This window comes from Hermetia illucens, chromosome 3, assembly GCF_905115235.1.
Source record: "Hermetia illucens chromosome 3, iHerIll2.2.curated.20191125, whole genome shotgun sequence".
In the NCBI taxonomy this organism is placed as follows: Eukaryota; Metazoa; Arthropoda; class Insecta; order Diptera; family Stratiomyidae; genus Hermetia; species Hermetia illucens.
Window position 1 is genome coordinate 118,845,375 of NC_051851.1, and position 19,801 is coordinate 118,865,175.

Below are 19,801 nucleotides of genomic sequence, written 5' to 3' on the forward strand. Positions count from 1 at the left end.
ACGCATTACTGGAATAAAGGGAAACAAATTCCATTCTTATTTTCGCATATTTAGATTGAATAGTCCGATGAAAGAAAGCTTATTGTTGAAAGTAATGTCCATGTTTTTTTACAGTTTATATAAAAGTTAAGAAAAGAACTAGGTGTTTTTGCTTATACTGTCAACGTTTTTATTTGTCTCCGGCATACAATTGTTTCGGAGACCACGTGCCTCCTTCCTCAGTGCTAGTACTTAAGTAGTTAACCTATCTTAAACTACCCTATTTATATCGTAGCTTTTTAGCTCTGCTCATTACTTTATAATTAATTTTCTGATGCTTCCCAATTTTCCCCTACTTTCTTTTTTTTTTTATTACCTGCTGCATACCTTTTTTACCAGGGTCGTTGCAAAGTTTCCTTCATCTTTGATGATACATATGCTTTCCGCTGCATGTAAAAGGTGGGGTTTCCGCACCCGCTTTATAACATCCACATTGTCCATCGTTAGGGTATGTCCCTCTTCCACCACATGCCTTGCTACCATTGATTTGATGTTTCGATGGTTGTCGTTTTTTCGTTTCGTATACTCTCTTATGGGTTCCTCGAATCTTGTGGTCGTTAGCCTTTTAGTTTGACCAATGTATACTTTTTCATATTCTGGGCAGTTGACCTTATAGATTCCACTCATCTCTTCTTTTAAGGTTTTGTGTGAAACAAAACCTTATTAGAATCGATGTGATGTCTGTCTGTCCGTCTGTCCGCCAGTCCGCCTGTCCGCCTGTCCATCTGTCCGTTTGTCTGTCTGTCTGTCTGTCTGTCACACCCGATTTATTCGGAAACGGCTATACCGATTGTCACGAAAATTGGTAAGACTGTCTGGTCTGTTGGTCCTTTTACATGCGGCAAGTGGCGCCATTTTGTTTTAAGTTTAAGGGAGGCTCCTCATACATGTGAATGAAGGGTGCAACATTTTTTTTCATAGAATGGCCATGTGGGGTATCAAATGAAAGGTCTCAATTAGTACTTTTCGCAACTGGTTCTATATTTGATATTGGTTGCAACTTAGGGGAGTGAGGGCTCAAAATATGACCATCAAAAAGTGTAACAGGTCTCGTTCTCAGAACCTATCCAACCGAAAAATCTGAAAAAGATCACAGTAGGGCATCTCTACGAAATCTAGGCCTCAAAATGCATCCGATTCCGATATCTGCACAAGTAAGGTTAATAATAGTATATTTCAACATTTTAGAAATCTATCCGGCAGCCCCCTTTATGTTCATCCCAGAAGTACAAAATTTGGCAGAAAATCCAATGATTATTAACAAAGTTAATGGGGGGTGAAACTTTGCCATTTTTTGTGAATTTTGTGCATTCTACAACCTGTGTGACATCATCATCACATATCAATTCATCAATACCACATCGAAATCAGTTCTTATGAATGGCGTCAGAAAAAATTATTTTGTTTTAGTTTTTTAGTCATTTGTATATGAATATCAATTACTCCAAACAGACATGTGTGTATATAGGTAAATAGTATATGCGTGTTAATGAAGTTTGCGGGAAGTGTCTAATTCAGATAGATATATTTGTACATTAAACCAACCGTATTTAATATACGTACTATATGTGTACATACATATGCTTTTGTGCACGAAGTAAAGTAAATCGAAGTAAATCTGGAGGAAAGCGACTGTCTGGTATCTTTCGATGTAAAAGCCTTGTATCTGAGTATACCAACCAAAGAAGCCATTTGGAAACTTGAGGATTGGCTAACGGAACAATGCCTGAAACTTAACGAGAGGCGAAAGTCTACGAAAAATTAGCAACTCTCTGCATGAATGAGAACTATTTTATTTGCAGAGACTAATTTTACAAAACCACCTCAGGAACTGCAATAGGGAAGCCGTTATTCCCTTGATAAGCGAAATCTTCATGAAAAGCATAGAAGAAGTAATTTAACAACGGGGCACCATGCCAAAATATTGGGCACGTTACGTAGACAACATATTGGTTATAATCCCAACATATACCGCAACATAACTTTCACAATGGAAAAGGAAGATGACCAACGGATAGCGTTTCTGGACCTAGCAATAATAAGAAACAACAATAAACTCTAGTTTGACATATTCAGAAAGAAAACTCACGCACAGCGTACCATACCGAGGATATCGAAACACACATATGGACAGAAAATGGCGGCTTACTACAGTATGATACATCGGTTGCAAGTGACACCATTGACGGAAGAGCGCTTCAAAAAGGAAATAACTTACATAAGAGACCCAGCAGGGAAAAATCGATATATGATAGTAGGGAAAAAATAGACAGACACGGGGACCCCTCCTCCCCCGCCCTTAAATTCGACGAAAAAGGATGTCTTTCACTGTATGCGTGAGCGTTCACAGTTCCCACCTTTCTACTAAATTTGGTGTTAATCGCTATAACCATCTCCGAGAAAAATGCGTGTGACGGACAGACAGACAGACAGCCAAACAGTAAACCGATTTTAATAAGGTTTTGTGTATACACAAAATTATTTTCGATTTCCGTCAGTGAACACAACACCAAACAAACACTCAATTTCTCACTAATTTCAGTCCGCACTTATTTTAGCGAATTTACCGGTTGGATAGGAACTGTGAAGCATACATATGTACATATATAGTACGTATATTAAATACGGCTGCTTTTATGTACAAATACATCTATCGCAAACTTCATTAGCACGCATGTACCATACGTTGGAGTAATTGATATTCATATACAAATGACTAAGGATCTAAAACAAAGTCCGTTACGGTGCTGACAAATTGATATGGGATGATGACAGGTTGTAGAATGCACGAAATTCACAAAAAGTGGTAAATAAACAAAAGTTGGATTTTCTTGAAACTTGACCAAATTGTGGACCATGTTATCCCTTACACCCATGTCAATTTTGTGCTTCTGAAATGGGCTAAAGGGTGTTGCCGGGTAAATTTCTAAAATGTGGAAATATGCTATTATTAACTTTATTTGTGCAGAAGTCGGAACCGGATGTATTTTGAGGACTAGATTTCGTAGAGATGCACTACTGTGATTTCTTTTCAGATTTTTCGGTTGGTTAGGTTCTGAGAATGAGACCTGTTACAATTAACATGAAATGCCGCCACTTGCAGTATGTAAATTTTCGTGACAATCCGTATAGCCATTTCCGAATAAATCAGGTGTGACAGACAGACAGGCAGACACTGACTCGATTCTGATAAGGTTTTGTTTCACACAAAACCTTAAAAACTTTTTCTCCTTCGTTCCCACGATTCCTCGCGCTAATCACGAAAGGCGAAGTGAAGACATTCCGTGTCTTAAAAAAAATTATACTCAGGAAAACCAATATATACGAAGAAAACGTAAGATAAGTGTATGAGATCTGGATTTCTTCCCCGAGTGCCAATCCCACGTACACCATCTCACCACTTGCCTTCGGAAAAAACACTTCTCTCTCCCACTTGACCTTCCGTCGCCATTTTGCGCGGCAAAACTGTGTAAGGCAGCCACAACGATAAATATTCTGTCCATGGTCGAAACTTGACGACTAAAATTTCAAATTTGAATCTCCAAACCTCGAAAGCGGTCAGGAAAATTATATCGATGTAATACCTCACCAGAAACTTCAGAATATTTCCGATAGTCGAAAAGGAAATTGGGGCGACCATTTACTTCAAAAAATTTAGCAGAAATCCTTTTGAGCAAAATCGTAGATGGCCTTCCTCCTAAAAAGAGGGAATCTACACAGATTGTTCAAGTAATTAACATAGAAAATGTGAATCAGGATAATGGTCCTCAAACTAGATACTTCACGAGAAGTCACACGCGACATATACGAAAAACTGTTTGACTTCCAAACTTCTCAATGTCTTATCAGGGCCGCATGTTTGGATATTAGATAACGAGTGATTTTGAATTTCCTTTAATTTGTTTTATTTTCATCAATTAATTCACTTTTTGATACATTTACCATGCTGTTTCTTATAGCCAAATTTGCAGGTACAAAATCCTGGTGCGGAGCATGTACCATGGGAACAGCCTTGAGGACAATAAGGAATGCACTTGTGTTCGCTTCCCACAGCCTTAACGTAGCCTGAATTGCACGTGCAATAATTTCTGCCAGTACACTTTCCATTTAGACACGCTTTATTGCAGGTTGGCTTCGGTGCAGTTGTCTTCCCTTGCTTGCTTTTTTCGGTTGAGTTTTTGGAACTGCTCCAGAAATTGAAGGAGAATAATGATTTCCTTGGTTTTGACGTCGTTTCATAATTTCTTCTCAGTGCAGTTGCTTTTGGTTTGGTTGGACGTGGAGTGGTTCGACGAGGACTTGTTATAGTCTTATGTGTGGTTTGGAGGGCTGTTTCAGTGAAATTGGGATTGAAGGCAGGTTGCTTTTCCAGATAGTTTGGTTTCTTCATCACTGAAGACGTGTCCTGATTTGATTGAAAGAACGGATTGAAAGCAGGTTGTCTATCGTAGATGCTTGGGCCTTTGTCTGCGGCAGCTATTTCTGGAGCGGAAGGGTTCACGACCAAAGGAACACTAAAAAGCGGTTTCTTCGTGGTTTGTTTTTGAATAGGTTGTCTTTCCACTTGGGGTTGTACAATAGCTGGTTTGGCAACTCCACCAACTAGAAAAGGATTTGATGCTGATTGCTGAGGGTACGATGGAGGGGGAACGATAATAGGTGGATTGAAAATTGGAGGTGGAGGTGCTGGACGAACTTCAACTACAGGATGGAAAATAGGATCTGAGTTCCTATGAGTGATTTTCTTACACTTATTCCTGTAAAAGTTTAATGTATATCCAGGCCTACATGTGCACGTGTCGGGAGCAGTACACCTTCCATTGAGACAGCCTCTGCAAAACTATGGTGATGATGAAGGAAATCGATGAATAATTAAACTTACCTGGAACATCGTGGTACGCACTTGTTGTTTTCATTTTTATATCCCGCATTACAGATGCATTTTCCAGGTTCTAAACATTTTCCATTTGAACATCCTTGTGGACAATGTGGCTCGCATCTTACGCCCGTTTGATCTAGCGCCCATCCAGGTTCACAAGCGCAAACTTCATTGGCGACGCATCGTCCTCTTTCACAACCCCTACTACAATTTGCCTGGCAGGTATTATTTACGAGCCTAAATCCGGCGAAGCATGAACACATATCCGGACGAATGCAATCTCCATTTCCGCAAGGTTGTCTACATATAGGTTCGCACCTTCGATTGATGTGGTTGTAAGTGTAACCTTTCAAACAAGTACATATTTCTGGAGAAGTGCAATTGAACAATTCTCCACATCGTCTGCTGCAATATGGCACACAAAATTTTTGACTTGGGTCAAACACATACCCTGCATTGCATGTGCAAGTTCCATTCCAATGACAGTGGCCATTTAGACAAAAGATAGGGCAGGTCGGAATACAGTCACCACTTAGGGATCTAACATGATCTGGGAAGCATTCACAAACGTTTGGGCGAACACATATTCCGTTGATGCATGGATTCTTACAAACTGCCACACATTGGTTTTTATCATGAACATAGGGTTCATATCCTGGGCAGCATGTCTGGATGATACTTAAGTAACCATTTGAACCATTCCCAGGCGGCACACGAGCATTTGGCTTTACCAAAGTACTTGTCCTGAAAAACACTATTATTGTCACTTTTAATTGTTCGGGGTGGATATAATTTCTATGCGTTAAAGTTTAGCTCTACGTACAAGACTTCAACCTGGCATTTTCCAAAAGGAAGTGGGTTTTGTACAGGCGCCGGTTCAGGATTTACCGGAAACAAACTCCTGCTCATTGCTTCGTCATACTCAGAATAATCATAGTCATCCTCCATACGTAATTCTGGTTCCTTTTTTTCCGGCTCAGCACCCACAGTCACAGCGTTCGGATAAGTATCAATTTTGTGGATTTCGCCTACTATAGTCTCATTATGTGATAATAGACCGCTTATGCCATATTGTCTCCGGATAGTATCGATGCCCGGTTTGGCAACTGCATAGCGAAAACACAAAATAACGTGGAATGCAAGCAAAACTTTTCGACTCAGATGTTCACAGTGAAACATTTTGAAGAACTGTGAAATTAAAAAATTTGTAAATTGCAGTCATGGCCTTATCAGGCAGTTTCACACAGAGCATATTATTTACGTGTATGGCCGTTGCGGCTTCTGGTTTGTGTGTGAAGGCCAACAAGGGGGACAAGGTTGCAATGTCGTCCCGCAAATAATTAATTTTAAGAATCTTATCGTTCCCTTCTTTTTCCATTGACCGGAAATGCGATTATCTTCCTAGGTTACTTAGTTTTACAAAAACAAAAAAAAATATATAGCAGCAAATAGACATTTCTGGTGGAAGTCGAACTTTTGGTAGGCTCTTCAGTTGAATAGCATGAATTTAAATGCCAAAAGGCAGAACGATGTGAAAATTCATATATCGGTAAATATTGCTGAAAATCCTTTATTTTAACTGCTTACTATAATGATTAAATTGACTTGCCCAATAGTGGTATTTCGTAAATAATTCCTGTATTCAAAATTTATTGGTCAATCAAAAATGTAGATAAAATCAACCTCTTATGTCCACGGCCAAGGCAGCCTATAATACCCCGGTTCAAAAAAAATATGGAATAATGTGTTTTCCTGCGTTGTAGACGACAACGTCTGGCTAATTGTTAAGCCCGAAGTAAAGCAAATTCAGTTGATTACCACTAAATCTGCCAAAAACAAGCTAAAGAGAATCATGTCTTCACTAGCCAAATAAGTTCCTCTATGATATCAAATTGTAGTGACCGCGGCTGCACGACGGGAGCGGAATCTCATTCGGCTCTTTTTTAATTAATTTGCTTAAATAATGCATTTAATAATGTGCAATTGCTCTAATGTTCGCCGCAGATTGCATATTATTGAATGCATTCGGGCGAATTGATCTTGACAAGAGGCGAATGATTTGCCGCATCCGCAGGCGCATGTTGCCGCAACATTGCCTAGAGAGAGTTGAAGGCACTGTAGCGGCAAATGAAGCGGTGCTGAAAGAAAGAGGAGGACCGTTGTGGGGTTTTTGGTTTTTTTTGGGAGTGGAGGAAGTGACAGTTGGGTTGGGAAGTGAAAATCGTTTTCTTTTGAAAACGAGGAAAAAAAGTGATTCGAACAAGAAAACTAACATCACATCGGGCTAAAGGATAACTCAAGTTTATTTTAACGAAAGATTCCGAGAATAAGTTCAAATCATTGACAAGAGTAACGAAGGATAAATGTTCAGTGGTTTAAAGAAAAAACGGGAAGTGAAGGCCGGGAAGTCTTTGTTTGGGCACTTTTGGCGAGGACGTGAACGGCACGAACCCTTGGTCGTCTCTGTCCCGGGTAAAGAAATCCTCCGGGACTGCTACGAAGACAATTAAGACTCGGTTTGGATGAATATTAGCAGTGAAAAGTTATAACGTTCGTAGAAATAGATTGTTACACCAGAGAACAGTGGAAGAAAGTCGAAAAGGCGGCCCCAGTTGATATGAAATTTTCGGGGAGTCTTGCCCGCAACTACACATTGGCCTGGCGGATTCGGTAGAGCTGTTTTTTTGCAGGCTATGCAGAAGCCAACGGACACAAAAAGGTTTTTTTTAGTAGAAAAAAAAAATAAAATAAATAAAAACAAAAGAAGCACAATAAATGAATTAATCTATTATAAATTATTTTAGAATTTTCATATGGTAATGCTAGAAACTTTCTTTGTACCACAGAATCATCCTTTGAGCTGGGAGTGACGACCTGCGTAAGTTTTTCTTTTAATTTTCTTTTGGTTTTCAGTTAATTTTTTTTCCTTTTAGTTTTTTTCTTTCTTTAATTTAATTTAATTATTTTTTTATTTTGTTATTATTTATATTTATATATTTGTTTTTATTTTTTTTTTTGCTGCGTAATACAAAATGATTTCTGAATAAATCAAGCGTAATTTGAGGACTTCCTCCCTCTCTTTTTCTCCGTGCTCCCGCGGAACCTCTATCGTAAGGGACATCTCAAAAATAATAAACTGGCCTGAGGATGTCGAGGAAGGGTGGGAGCCTCAGGGGCCGCGCCTCATACAAGATCTGGGGCGGAAGAGGCAATAATTGGGACTGTGGGTCACTCGGGTCCGGAGACTTATGGCTCCACGCGCGCGGTCGAACCGTTTTTTTTCTTATTTACTTTCCCATTTTAATCGCGTTCTGGTTATTATTCGATAGGCCGTCGCGAAGTCCCTATTAATGTCTATTTTGGAATCCGGTGCGGACCCACGCATCGGAATAGACACGTTGATGATTGGTAGTAATGAAGTGTGAAGGATCAAAGCGCTCGAAGGACCCTCCCACATTCCCGAGCCTGGCTAGCACAGAGGCGTGCAAGAACGTGCTGAGCGAGCACTTTGATGCAGCTTCAATTTTTGCGGGCGGACCTTCACGGTCAACTTAGCCAATTTTTTTTAGGTTTCTGGGATAGCTCTGCCCTCTAGGTCGTTGTCGGCCACTTAGGATGATCGACCTGATATTTCTATCTACTTATATCATTACAAAATGCAAACGTGTGCTGGCTACTTTTCGATGTGTCTGCATGTGTTTGCCGTAGGAGAGGAGCTATAGCCTCTGAGCACTCAGAACGTGGTGGCTCGTTGTATTCGACCCCGCCCTCTAAAGGAATATCCCAGATTCATTTATGTATTGCAGGATTTTTGTTAGTGGATATTTTACTACCCGTTGCAACTGGTACACATTAGCACCAAATATCTGATGTCCGATGCGTCCATTGGCATAGAACATGCTCCGTGGATTCCACCTCCTAATTACAATTGTACAATTCCTATTCTGAACATATGTATGTCCAACTAGTTAATTGTGGCCAGTCAGAATGCCCACAATACTCCTTCGTTGTTTTTTTCATCGTCATCATCATCAACGGCGCAACAACCGGTATCCGGTCTCGGTCTGCCTTAATAAGGAACTCCAGACATGCGGGTTTTGCGCCGAGGTTTACCAATTCGATATCCCTAAAAGCTGTCTGGCGTCCTGGTCCTGGCTATCGCTCCATCTTAGGCAGGGTCTGCCTCGTCTTCTTTTTCTACCATAGATATTGCCCTTATAGACTTTCCGGGTGGGATCATTCTAATCCATACGGATTAAGTGACCCGCCCACCGTAACCTATTGAGCCGGATGTCATGGTATCGCTCATAGATTTCTTCATTGTGTAGGCTACGGAATCGTCCATCCTCATGTAGGCCAAGAGTTCGCAATTTTTCTTGCTAAGAACCCAAGTTTCCGAGGAATACATGAGGACTGGCAACATCATTGTCTTGTACACTAAGAGCTTTGACCCTATAGTGAGACGTTTCGAGGGGAACAGTTTTTGTAAGCTGAAATAGGCTCTGTTGGCTGACAACAACCGTGCGCGGATTGCATGATCGTAGCTGTTATCGGTTGTGATTTTTGACCCTACATAGGAGAAATTATCAACGGTCTCAAAGTTGTATTCTCCTATCCTTATTTTTCCTGTTCGACCAGTGCGGTTTGATGTTGTTGGTTGGTTCGTCTTCGGTGCTGACGTTGCCACCATATATTTTGTCTTGCCTTCATTGATGTGCAGCCCAAGATCTCGCGCCAATCGCCGCCTGCTCGATCTGGATGAAGGCAATTTGTACGTCTCGGGTGGTTCTTCCCATGATGTCGATATCGTCAGCATAGGCCAGTAGTTGGGTGGACTTAAAGAGAATCGCACCTCTTGCGTTTACATCAGCATCACGGATCACTTTCTCGAGGGCTAGGTTAAAGAGAACGCATGATAGGGCATCCCCTTGTGGTAGACCGTTGTCGATATCGAATGGTCTTGAGAGTCATCCTGCGGCTTTTATCTGGCCTCGCACATTGGTCAGGGTCAGCCTAGTCAGTCTTATTAGTTTCGTCGTCATGGCCGTGTACAGTTTCACTCTGGCTATGCTATCATAGGCGGCTTTAAAGTCGATGAATAGATGGCGCAATTGTTGTCCATATTCCAACAGTCTTTCCATCTTTTGCCGCACAGTGAAAATCTGATCTGTTGCTGATTTGGCTGGAGTGAAGCCTCTTTGGTATGGACCAATGATGTTCTGGGCGTATGGCCTAGCAAGATAGCGGAGAATATCTTATAGATGGTACTCAGCAACATGATACCTCTATAATTGTTGCACTGTGTGATATCTCCCTTTGTATGTATGAAATAGATAATGCCTCGTTGCCAATCGTCAGGCATTGATTCGCTGTCCTACGCCTTGAGCACAAGTTGATGAACCACTTGGTGTAACTGGTCGCCCCCATATTTAACCAAATCGGCTGTAATTCCATCGGCTTCTGGCAACTTATGAATTTTTAGCCGATGAATTGCACGGACTGTTACTTCTAAACTTGGTGGTGGCAGTATTTGTCCATCGTCTTCAGTTGCCGGGACCTCCAACTCGCCGTTGTTCTGGTTGTTCAGTAGTTCATCAAAGTACTCAACCCATCGCTCCAATATGCCCATTCTGTCGGAAATCAGATTTCCCTCTCTGTCTCGGCAGGATGAACATCGAGGTGTATAAGGCTTCATCCTGCTGACTTGTTGGTATAACTTCCGTGCCTGGTGCGCTTGCTCCCTGTACTTTTCTAGTTCACAGACTTGTTGGTTCTGCCAGACTTCCTTTTTCCGTCTGTGAAGTCGCTTCTCCGCTCGACGGAGTTCGTGATAAGTCTCTGCGTGCCCGCGTTCTTTGAGAATGAAACATTACTCGGTATGCGGCATTCTTCCGTTCTGTTGCTAGCTTACATTCATCGTCAAACCAGCCGTTCCGACTCCTTTTGCGGTGGGGGCAAGTATGTTTGTGGCCGTATCAATGATAACTTTCTTCAGGTGGTTGTGAAGATCATTTGTGGATGCTTCATCTCCAGGTCCTCTGTTGACTGCGATTATTGGGGCATCCATTTCCCTCTTATAGGTGTGGCGGAGGGCTGTGTTGTGAATGGCTTCAGTGTTAACACTCACCTGATTGTCAGAGGGGATTCTAGGTGGTATTGTTATTCGAGCTCGGAGCACCATGCCAACGAGATAGTGATCCGAGTCTATATTCGCCCCCCTATATGTTCTGACATTCATCAAGGCTGAGAGGTGGCGGCGTCCAATCAACACGTGGTAAATTTGGTTGAAAGTGGTCCCATCTGGAGAAGTCCACGTATGTTTGTGGACCGCTTTCCGCGCAAACCATGTACTTCCAACAATCATTTCGTGTGACACTGCTAGTTGAATAGTCCGCAATCCGTTATCATTTGTTTTTTCGTGTAAGCTATGGGAGCCAACGTATCGCCTGAATACTGGTTCCTTCCCTACTTGGCTGTTAAAATCCCCAAGTATGATTTTGATATCATATCTGGGACAGGCTTCGAGGGTTCGTTCTACTGCCTCGTAGAAGGTATCCTTCTCCGACTCTGCAGTCTCCTCTGTAGGGGCGTGAACGTTAATGAGGCTTATATTTCTAAGCTGGCCTCGGAAGCTCAGAGTGCATAGCCGTTCGTTTATGTTTTCAAAGCCGATAACAGCAAGTTTCATTTTTTGACTGACAAAGAAACCTACTCCGAGCACATGGTTTACTGGATGGCCACTATAATATATGGTGTAGCTGCTCTTCTCCAGGAAACGGGTCCCTGTCCAACGCATTTCCTGTAACGCTGTTACATCAGCCCTATATTGGGACAGGGTATCGGCTAGCGGCTTATCAGCTTCATCTCTGTACAGGGAGCGCAAATCGTTATTCCGTTGTCGTTGCCGGGTTCGTCGTTGTATAATCCGTCCAGTCCGAGGGTCCTATTGTGGCTTCGTAACAAGTTGTTTTCCGTGTAGGGTTGTCAGTCCTACCCAACCCCCAACCTGGAGAACTAGTTGGTACAATTTGTTCCGTTTTTAGGTGCGGGAGACTCGCCTTCATCCTTCTCCGTCTGCAGCTTTTCGGTAAGAAAGAGATCCCAGCGGTCACCACGTGGAGGTTGAGATAGGGTTTGGTAGTAAAGCTGTTGGTGGTGGTTTAGCTGGCATTTCTAAGGTTTTATGCTTCATTGTGGGTACCAATCCAGGTTTCGCCCTGGGACCTATGTTACCCTTCAATCACGTTTTTTTCGAAAGGGAAAGTTTGGTGTGTCTAGCTGCATTTAGGCTCTGTCACCTGTCGTTATGAACACAGCCTGAAGCATCCGCCATGCGTTCTTCTGGGACCACCCAGTACTCCCTACGTTTCAGGGTAGCTTTATATCTTCTACCAAACAGATGTATGGGGACCTGACAATCAGGAGCCATTGCGAAAACTGGATTCAGTTCTGCCAGTGACTCTTCCAATGCACTGTGCCTCCCGTTTCCGTTGTTCCTCCTGGATCTAAACGAATTAGTCTATGAGCTGCTCTCGTTTCAGTGCTTCGAATAAATATATACACGGGCTGCAAATTGAGCGCCACATGTCGTATTCATTGCACCGGTAATTCCCAGATACACTGTTCTTTGCAGTGTGGCTAGTTTATAGCGAAAACTCTTTTGTTTCACCTTAACCTACCAACCTACGGATGCATAAGCAAATATCGGCCTAATGATAACAACGTATACCCACATTAGGATTTGATGTCTGAGTCCCCATGTTGAGGCAAAGGTCCGTCAACACAGCTCATAAGCTGTGAGAGCTTCTTTCAACTTTACCTCTGTATGTTTATTCCAAAGAAATTTTTTATCTTGTGTGACTCCCAGATATTTCACTACTTCGGAGAGTTGAAGGATTCTACTCTACATCTCAGGGAGGCAAAGTTCATTCAGTTTTCTTTTTTTGGTAAATAATAAAAGGGTAGTATTATTTGGATCAACTGTAATTGCAAGCCTAAGGCAATAGCTGTCAATCAAATCAGCGCATCTTGTATATTTATAAATACCATTCCGAGATCGTGATCAACAGCAAGCACAGCCACGTCATCATTACACGCTTGAGCGTGTATTGGTAAATTTTACAGTTCGCACAGTAGTGAGTCGATCAACATACTCTACAGAAGTGGCGAATGCATAGCTCCTTCGGGCAACCCTTAGTTGTTTCTGCTGTTAGGTAGCGATCGACACCAACTTCAGCACACAGCAATCTCTGCGTTAGCATAGCCTAGATTCACTTAATTAAAGGATAATTTACATCATGCGCTCTGGTGGCATCTCAAAGTTTCTGGAAGGGCTCACCATCAAATGCTCAATTAATTGCCAAGAAATACCCTCATCTACAATCCTTCTGTGACGTGGCAGGATTAACAACATTCGAAATTTATTTCGAAATTTATTTCGAATGTTGGTAATGCGAGCGGATAGATGACGCCGCCGGCGCTCTCTGTGGCTTTTTTAGAACTCGCCACAGGAGTGGAGAACCAGCGGTGAAAAGGTTCCATTGTTTGGAGACTGAGGGACCGCATGGAGAAGAACCGGTCTCTTATGCTTCAACCGTCAGCGTGATCACACGCACTCTCTCGTAGTAAAATTTAAAATATATTATATATTAAGTGAATTTGCAAATGCAATCTCCTCTGCTTCATGAACCTAAACTTTCAATCTATACTTTTCTCATTTCTAAATAAATAGTTTTCAACTTGTAACAAGCTTACTGTCTATGAATTTAGTGCGGTTTTAACGAGATTAATCCAAGAAGATTTAGATGCAGTGGAGAATTTACCCGGAAAGGTGGATTTACACGAAACTTCTAGCAGGAATGTCAGGCTGGTCTGTTTGAAGTTTTTGGGATTAGAATAGTAATATTTCCCGGGCTTCGGTATGAAGGCTACCTTATGCTTTTGCCAAGAGGAATGCACGTAGCCCAGAGTAAGACATGCTGGAAAAATATTTCTTAGCAGTCGTTGCTCCATACTTTACTTTAGCATTGCTGGATGGGGGAGGGACACATGCAACGTTTGCGGTTATGAGACAAGCTGAAGTGATGCAATTAAATAGCTTCTCTCGTCTGGGATTACATTTGTTTCTGCCCCTACAAATATCTTGAGTGTTCGCATTGCAACCTATTAAGAGTTCGATACCACTTGATTCCGTATATGTTACCAGATTGCTTAGTTGTTGCGTCGGTGGAGGACGCAAAGAATCGTAGTGGAAGTAAGCAGAGGCAACTAGGACTTTTTTCCTCTTACCATCAACGTGGTATTGTAAGTTGACCGCAACAAGATGCTAGGAAGAGAATTGTCTCAGTATGGTTGTCTTTCCGTCTTTTACCGTAAGAGATCCTAGCCCCTTTACGGATCCACTGTTACAGATTCAGTTAAATCGAACCCATGGGTCTTGCATTGGAAAAATTTAGATGTAATCCTGGAACTTTGTTAGCCTCGTTGCTTGCAGATAGGAGGAGGTTTTAGGCATGCCCCAGGTTAATTTAATCAATCTTTATGTTTTTCGGCATAAATTTAGTCTCATGTGTAATGGAAAACAGGTAGATGCGTATGCCACGGTGGACATGTGTCCGAGTTTGCCTCACACCATCCCGCGAGAGACTCGATCACCCCGTGTTTGACTTCTCTGAGAAAAGCGGAAATTTGAGGTGCAGCAGGTCCCATGTCTTCATCCATGAAAGGTCTCATCTCATCACGCACAGCATTCGTTTAACACCTTCAATTGAGATGATGCTTTACAGTTTGCTGACATATTTGAATTTCGATCTATCGAGGAAAACCTGGAGCGCCATGTGCTGACAGTCCTTCCACGTTTGTAGATTTTCCTTTATGGCGGTCATGGGTTTTACCCTCCAGTGTCCGAAGTCCACACCCGGGTTCTATTCACCCAACCTGCGGATTATGTACCCTACGTTTCTTCGGGGGCCTGGTAACTAACATCCGACATGTTTTGTCCTGCCCAGTTCAGTGTTTACAATAGAGAATTTGAGTCGACCCCCAGAGCTAATAGACGGGATCACCTGCTGGAGCTACTTTAAGGCAGGCAAAATATAGTGGTACCTAGACCTCAAAACACTCTGTATAGCAATGCCGGCTTAGATAAAATTAATAATTATAGATTACCAAATTTGCTATAAGTATATTTTGTAGAAATTAACTGGGAACACCTTCCCCACCCCCACCCCCTCAAAGTTTATCCGAGAATCATTAACTTTTCCAGGAATATACTATAATATTGAGCATAATGCTGCCAGCTTTGGTGGAAATCGTACTATTAGCATGCTAAAGTGAAGGGTCTGACAAACTAAATGCATAAGCGTTAGTCACTGCACACACCAATGTTACAATTTTCATCACAGAACTAATCCCTTATTCGAAGGAGAAAACTCGACTGAACAAACTAACAATTATCTGGAAGTCTTTCTCAACCGCCAAAAACGATCTTCAATCCTCCTCCACTGCCAAAGACTGATTTCAGCTGATCCACATTCAATGTCGTCAGGCGGTCCGGATGTTGTTAATCCTTGCTCTTGCCAACCCGGCTGAACTTCAAGTTCCAAGTGGTCCCAACAAAGGCCAACTGCTTTGCCTACATTCAATGATAACATAAGTAACCTTGGCAAGTTTGTGTGCAAGCGGAAGGGTCACCGAACATTTTGTCTGTTCAATATTGCACTTTTAGAAAACTGTTATTAAATACAAATTGGAATTGTACAAATGTAAATGGATTTTCGGGTTTAGGGGAAAGCTACTAATTATTAAGTTTCTCAAAATAAATAAAATTAATCATGTTTGATGTTGGATGTAAATGAATGTGGGGATGGGAATTGTGAAATTGAAAGAGCGAGAGAAAGAATCTTGATATGTTGTACCCGAATACAGTAACTTCCTCATTTATTGAGCCTATGATTATCTCACCCTAAGTGAACACCATTCTAGGAAAAAAAAATTAGGGGTTACACCTATCATATTATGGATTGTACATCCTTTTACAAATATCATAAATATCTTTGGAAAATGATTTAAGTGACACAAGAATAGATAGTATGCGAAGTTCACTATCATTTACTTTGCACTCCCGTCTGTGTAGTTCGATGAAAAATTGTGCACTCCTTCTCTGTGAAACGCGTCCTACAATTGAGTGGCAGGCACGTTCCACTCGGATCCTTCCCATATCCATCCATGCAAATACATTGGGTCGGTGCAATACAGTACCCATTTATGCAGTCACTGGAAAAGCGAACATTTATTCAAAATGGGATTCCAACTCTGTTCATTTATTGCAAAAGAAACAACTCACTCGTAACAATACGGTTTGCATGTGTTGCCTCTCCTGACGTATCCTTCGTCACATTTACACCCGTTGGGGCGAATGCAGTAACCATTCTCACATTCATTGCAAACTGGATCACATAGCCCAGTTGTTGCATTGAGGGTATATCCAGGATCGCACACACAAACGTCTGGAAGGACACATTTCCCATTTCGACAGCCACTGTGAATTAAGTTACAGAAAAGACAGAACTATTTTGAATATTGCATTCCAATTTGGACTTGTTAGATTCTATGCGCAACAGATGTAAAAGTAGTTTGTATACGTATACATGTATTTGCTCACATTATCCTACCGATTTTAACGTTGCAAATTGAAATAGAACAATGGCTTCTTTGATAAAATTACCTTTTACATTCCGCTTGACAGACACCATCTTTAAGTTTATGCCCGACATAGCAAAAGCATGAGTTGGGAGCAGCGCATTCGCCTCCTAAACAGTTTTTCTCGCAGACTGGCCTGCAACTTCTAGCATCGTTTGGATCTGCTAGGTACCCCCTGGGGCATGCACATACGTCTGGAGCAGTACAATTCATGCTTAAAGAACAAGGTTTTGAGCAAATCGGTTGACAAAGTTTCCTATTCTGTGATAATGCGTAACCAGGTTTGCACTCGCACGTTCCATCTGGTAAACATATCCCATTGACACAACCCCGGGGACAGGTAGGAACACAGGATCCAGACAAGTCAAGTGTGAATCCTGCCAAACATTGGCAAGTGTTCGGCTCGATACAAATCCCATTACCACACGCCGGATCGCATACAGGAAAACACCGAAAATCAGCAGTTAGATTGTATCCTTCACAACAAACCTCATCGGGGGACATGATTTTCGCACCTGGATAAATGGAGCAAATGAATCTGGAGAAAGTCAGCTTATTTCTACGAACCATTTTTAATGCACTCTTTCGTCGAAAATAGATTTCCGAAAATACTCCTTTTATTTTTTGCTGGAGCTTCTTCTTGACTGGCGATAGATAAAACCAGCAGGAAGTGGATAAATATGCATAAGGCCCGTTTCATTGTAGTACGAACTATGAACACGCTCAGAAAAGACTGAGGCTAAGCTACACAAGTGAATCGCAAATACATTTTATCATTAATTTTCTGATAAAGGGCCACATGCGCAGTTTTTGTGGAAGTTACCAGGAAAATGTAATAACGCCGGAAAATGATACGAATCTTTTGTTTGTTATTTCATTTACTAAATGAACACAACTAACGCGTCTTTTTTATCGATGGGATTTTGAATTCCATCCACAAATATACACATTCTATTTATGAATTATAATCATAGTACATACGTAGTAGGAACATTCATTTTTTAAATTTTCTATAATACGTATTTTGTGGAATGCGACAGAATAAAAAAAAATAAACGAGGGTACTTTTGGGGGAGACTACCCATTTTGGGATAAGAAAAACCCCTTTTCCAAAAAATTGCGACTTTCAAGAGGGTTATTCACAACTGAAAGCCATGGTTTAAATTTCACTTATATCAGCATTTGCGTAGGCTACATGATGATTGATAATTGAGAGGATTCAGTGGTGGCGATTTCACGGATAAATCAGATAGCAGAAGTGCTCATCTGCTATTACTTGGAACATGTGTGGATGTAGATATTAACGTGATTAGAATAGAATAGAAAATTTTAAACAAAAAGGACAAACAAAGGTTCAGAACTTTTTCAATGAATTATGGCAATGTAAAAATTTCCGATAAAAAGCTTTAAATTGAAATTTAGCAAAGTATTTTTTTTCTTTTTCAATATCTACCAGATATTGATAATCCCAAATTTTTGAGATGCTCATGATTTTCGTCCAGTAATTTTTTGATTTTTTGAGAGATTTTTCAATATTTTTTTCTCGGTATTTTTAAAGTGTTTTTTCACAATCGATATTGGCTAAGAATTTCTAGACATTTTCGACTGAACCCAAATCTGGATCTTTAGTTGGCCAGGTCTAAGTACACCAATATTTTCATTCAATCGAGTAAACTGAAAACATTAATTCTAGCATTATCTATCCATCTGGAATATAGGTTTCTTGGTATCCATATCTTTCCTTCATTCTAGTTTAGTGAAATTTTTATACATACATATTTTTTTAGCTTTTAACTCTATCAATTACACGGTAAACTTTGATTTTTTCCATCAGATAGCAGGTATGACCAAACCATGCCTAATTCTCCGCCAAATAACCAGCAATTCCGGTTCATATAAGATTCTTCATCTATCTAAGCAAACTAGCTACTACTTCTTCAGCCTTTGCCCTATTCTAAAGTAGGGTCGGCTCGTCTTAATTGATTGCGCCATTTTGTTCTATCAAAGGACTGATCTGGGTACAGCTGCGAGGTTTTCAAATCACACTCCAACGTATTAAGCAAACGCTACTTTCGCCGGCCTTCGCGGGTCGTCTACCATCAAACTTCCATGTTCAGACAAATTTTCTCCAGGGAATTCTCGTTAGCGCGAATTAGGTGACCATAGCATCAGAAACGTGTAATGAAACATAAAATTGTGATGATCAAACGACCATCCTGAGTGGCCGAAAAGGTCGCTGTTCCTTTTCGGTCAGATAGGCAGCCTTTGAGGTTCCCTCCCTTCCTTGACATCCTCAGGCCGTTATTCTGGAGGATGTTCCGTTAATAATTTCTCCTATCTAGGATCGAAAATCATAACCGATTAAAGCTACGATGATGAAATCCGCGCACGGTCGTTGACAGCCAATAGAGCCTATTTCAGCTTACACAAACTGTTCCGCTCGAAGCGTCTTATCATAGGGTCAAAGCTCTTACTGTACAAGACTATGATCTTGCCAGTCCTCATGTATTCCTCTGTGACTTGGATTCTTAGCAAGAAAAATTGCAAAATCCGCGTTCGAGAGAAAAATCGTCCGAAGAATTTTTGGCCCCCTACATGAGGATGGACGATTCCGTAGCCTACTAACGACGATATCTATGAGCGATACCATGACCGTCGAGTTATGGATAAAATCCAGCTCAATAGGTTACGGTGGGTAGGTCACTCAATCCACATGGATGAGGATGATCCCACCTGGAAAGTATATAAGGGCAATATCTATGGTAAAAAAAGAAGACAAGGCGCACCCTGCCTGAGATGGAACGATGGCGTTGGTCAGGACACCAGACAGCTTTTAGGGATATCGAATTGGTGGACCTCGGCGCAAAACCGGGATTTCTGGAGTTCCTTATTAAGTCAGGCCTAGACCGGATACCGGTTGTTGCGCCGGGTTAAATAAGACGCATGATAGGGCATCCCTTTGTCGTAGACCGTTATTGATGTCTAATGGTCTTGAGAGTAATCCTGCTGCTTTTATCTGGCGTCGCACATTGGTCAGGGTCAGCCTAGACAGTCTTATCAATTTCGTTGGGATACCGAATTCTCTCCATCGCGGTGCACAGTTTTACCCTGGCCATACTATCATAGGCGGCTTTAAAGTCGATGAATAGATGGTGCAACTGATGTCCATATTCCAACAGTTTT

The 19,801-nt window shown here is 41.4% G+C and overlaps 2 protein-coding genes across 2 annotated transcripts in view; both read right to left on the reverse strand.

Annotated features, from left to right (window-relative positions):
- Positions 1 to 3,933: 3,933 nt before the first annotated feature.
- LOC119652118 (fibrillin-2-like) overlaps positions 3,934 to 19,801 on the reverse strand; it is a 35,437-nt gene continuing 19,569 nt past the window's right edge. Inside the window, exons 6-12 of the mRNA XM_038056059.1 lie at positions 16,644 to 17,200; positions 16,263 to 16,457; positions 16,032 to 16,192; positions 6,180 to 6,286; positions 5,742 to 6,106; positions 4,922 to 5,662; positions 3,934 to 4,871 (exon numbers count right to left, since the gene is read on the reverse strand). Coding sequence (XP_037911987.1) covers positions 3,962 to 4,871; positions 4,922 to 5,662; positions 5,742 to 6,106; positions 6,180 to 6,286; positions 16,032 to 16,192; positions 16,263 to 16,457; positions 16,644 to 17,200 — 3,036 coding nt within the window. The 3' untranslated portion in view covers positions 3,934 to 3,961. The remainder of the gene's footprint in view (positions 4,872 to 4,921; positions 5,663 to 5,741; positions 6,107 to 6,179; positions 6,287 to 16,031; positions 16,193 to 16,262; positions 16,458 to 16,643; positions 17,201 to 19,801) is intronic.
- LOC119653198 (von Willebrand factor D and EGF domain-containing protein-like) lies at positions 15,825 to 17,367 on the reverse strand. Its single transcript, XM_038057761.1, has 4 exons — positions 17,186 to 17,367; positions 16,644 to 17,133; positions 16,263 to 16,457; positions 15,825 to 16,192 (listed from the first exon to the last, which is right to left on the reverse strand). Exons 1-4 carry the CDS (start codon positions 17,316 to 17,318, stop codon positions 16,024 to 16,026), a joined length of 987 nt encoding a protein of 328 aa, XP_037913689.1. The 5' UTR covers positions 17,319 to 17,367; the 3' UTR covers positions 15,825 to 16,023.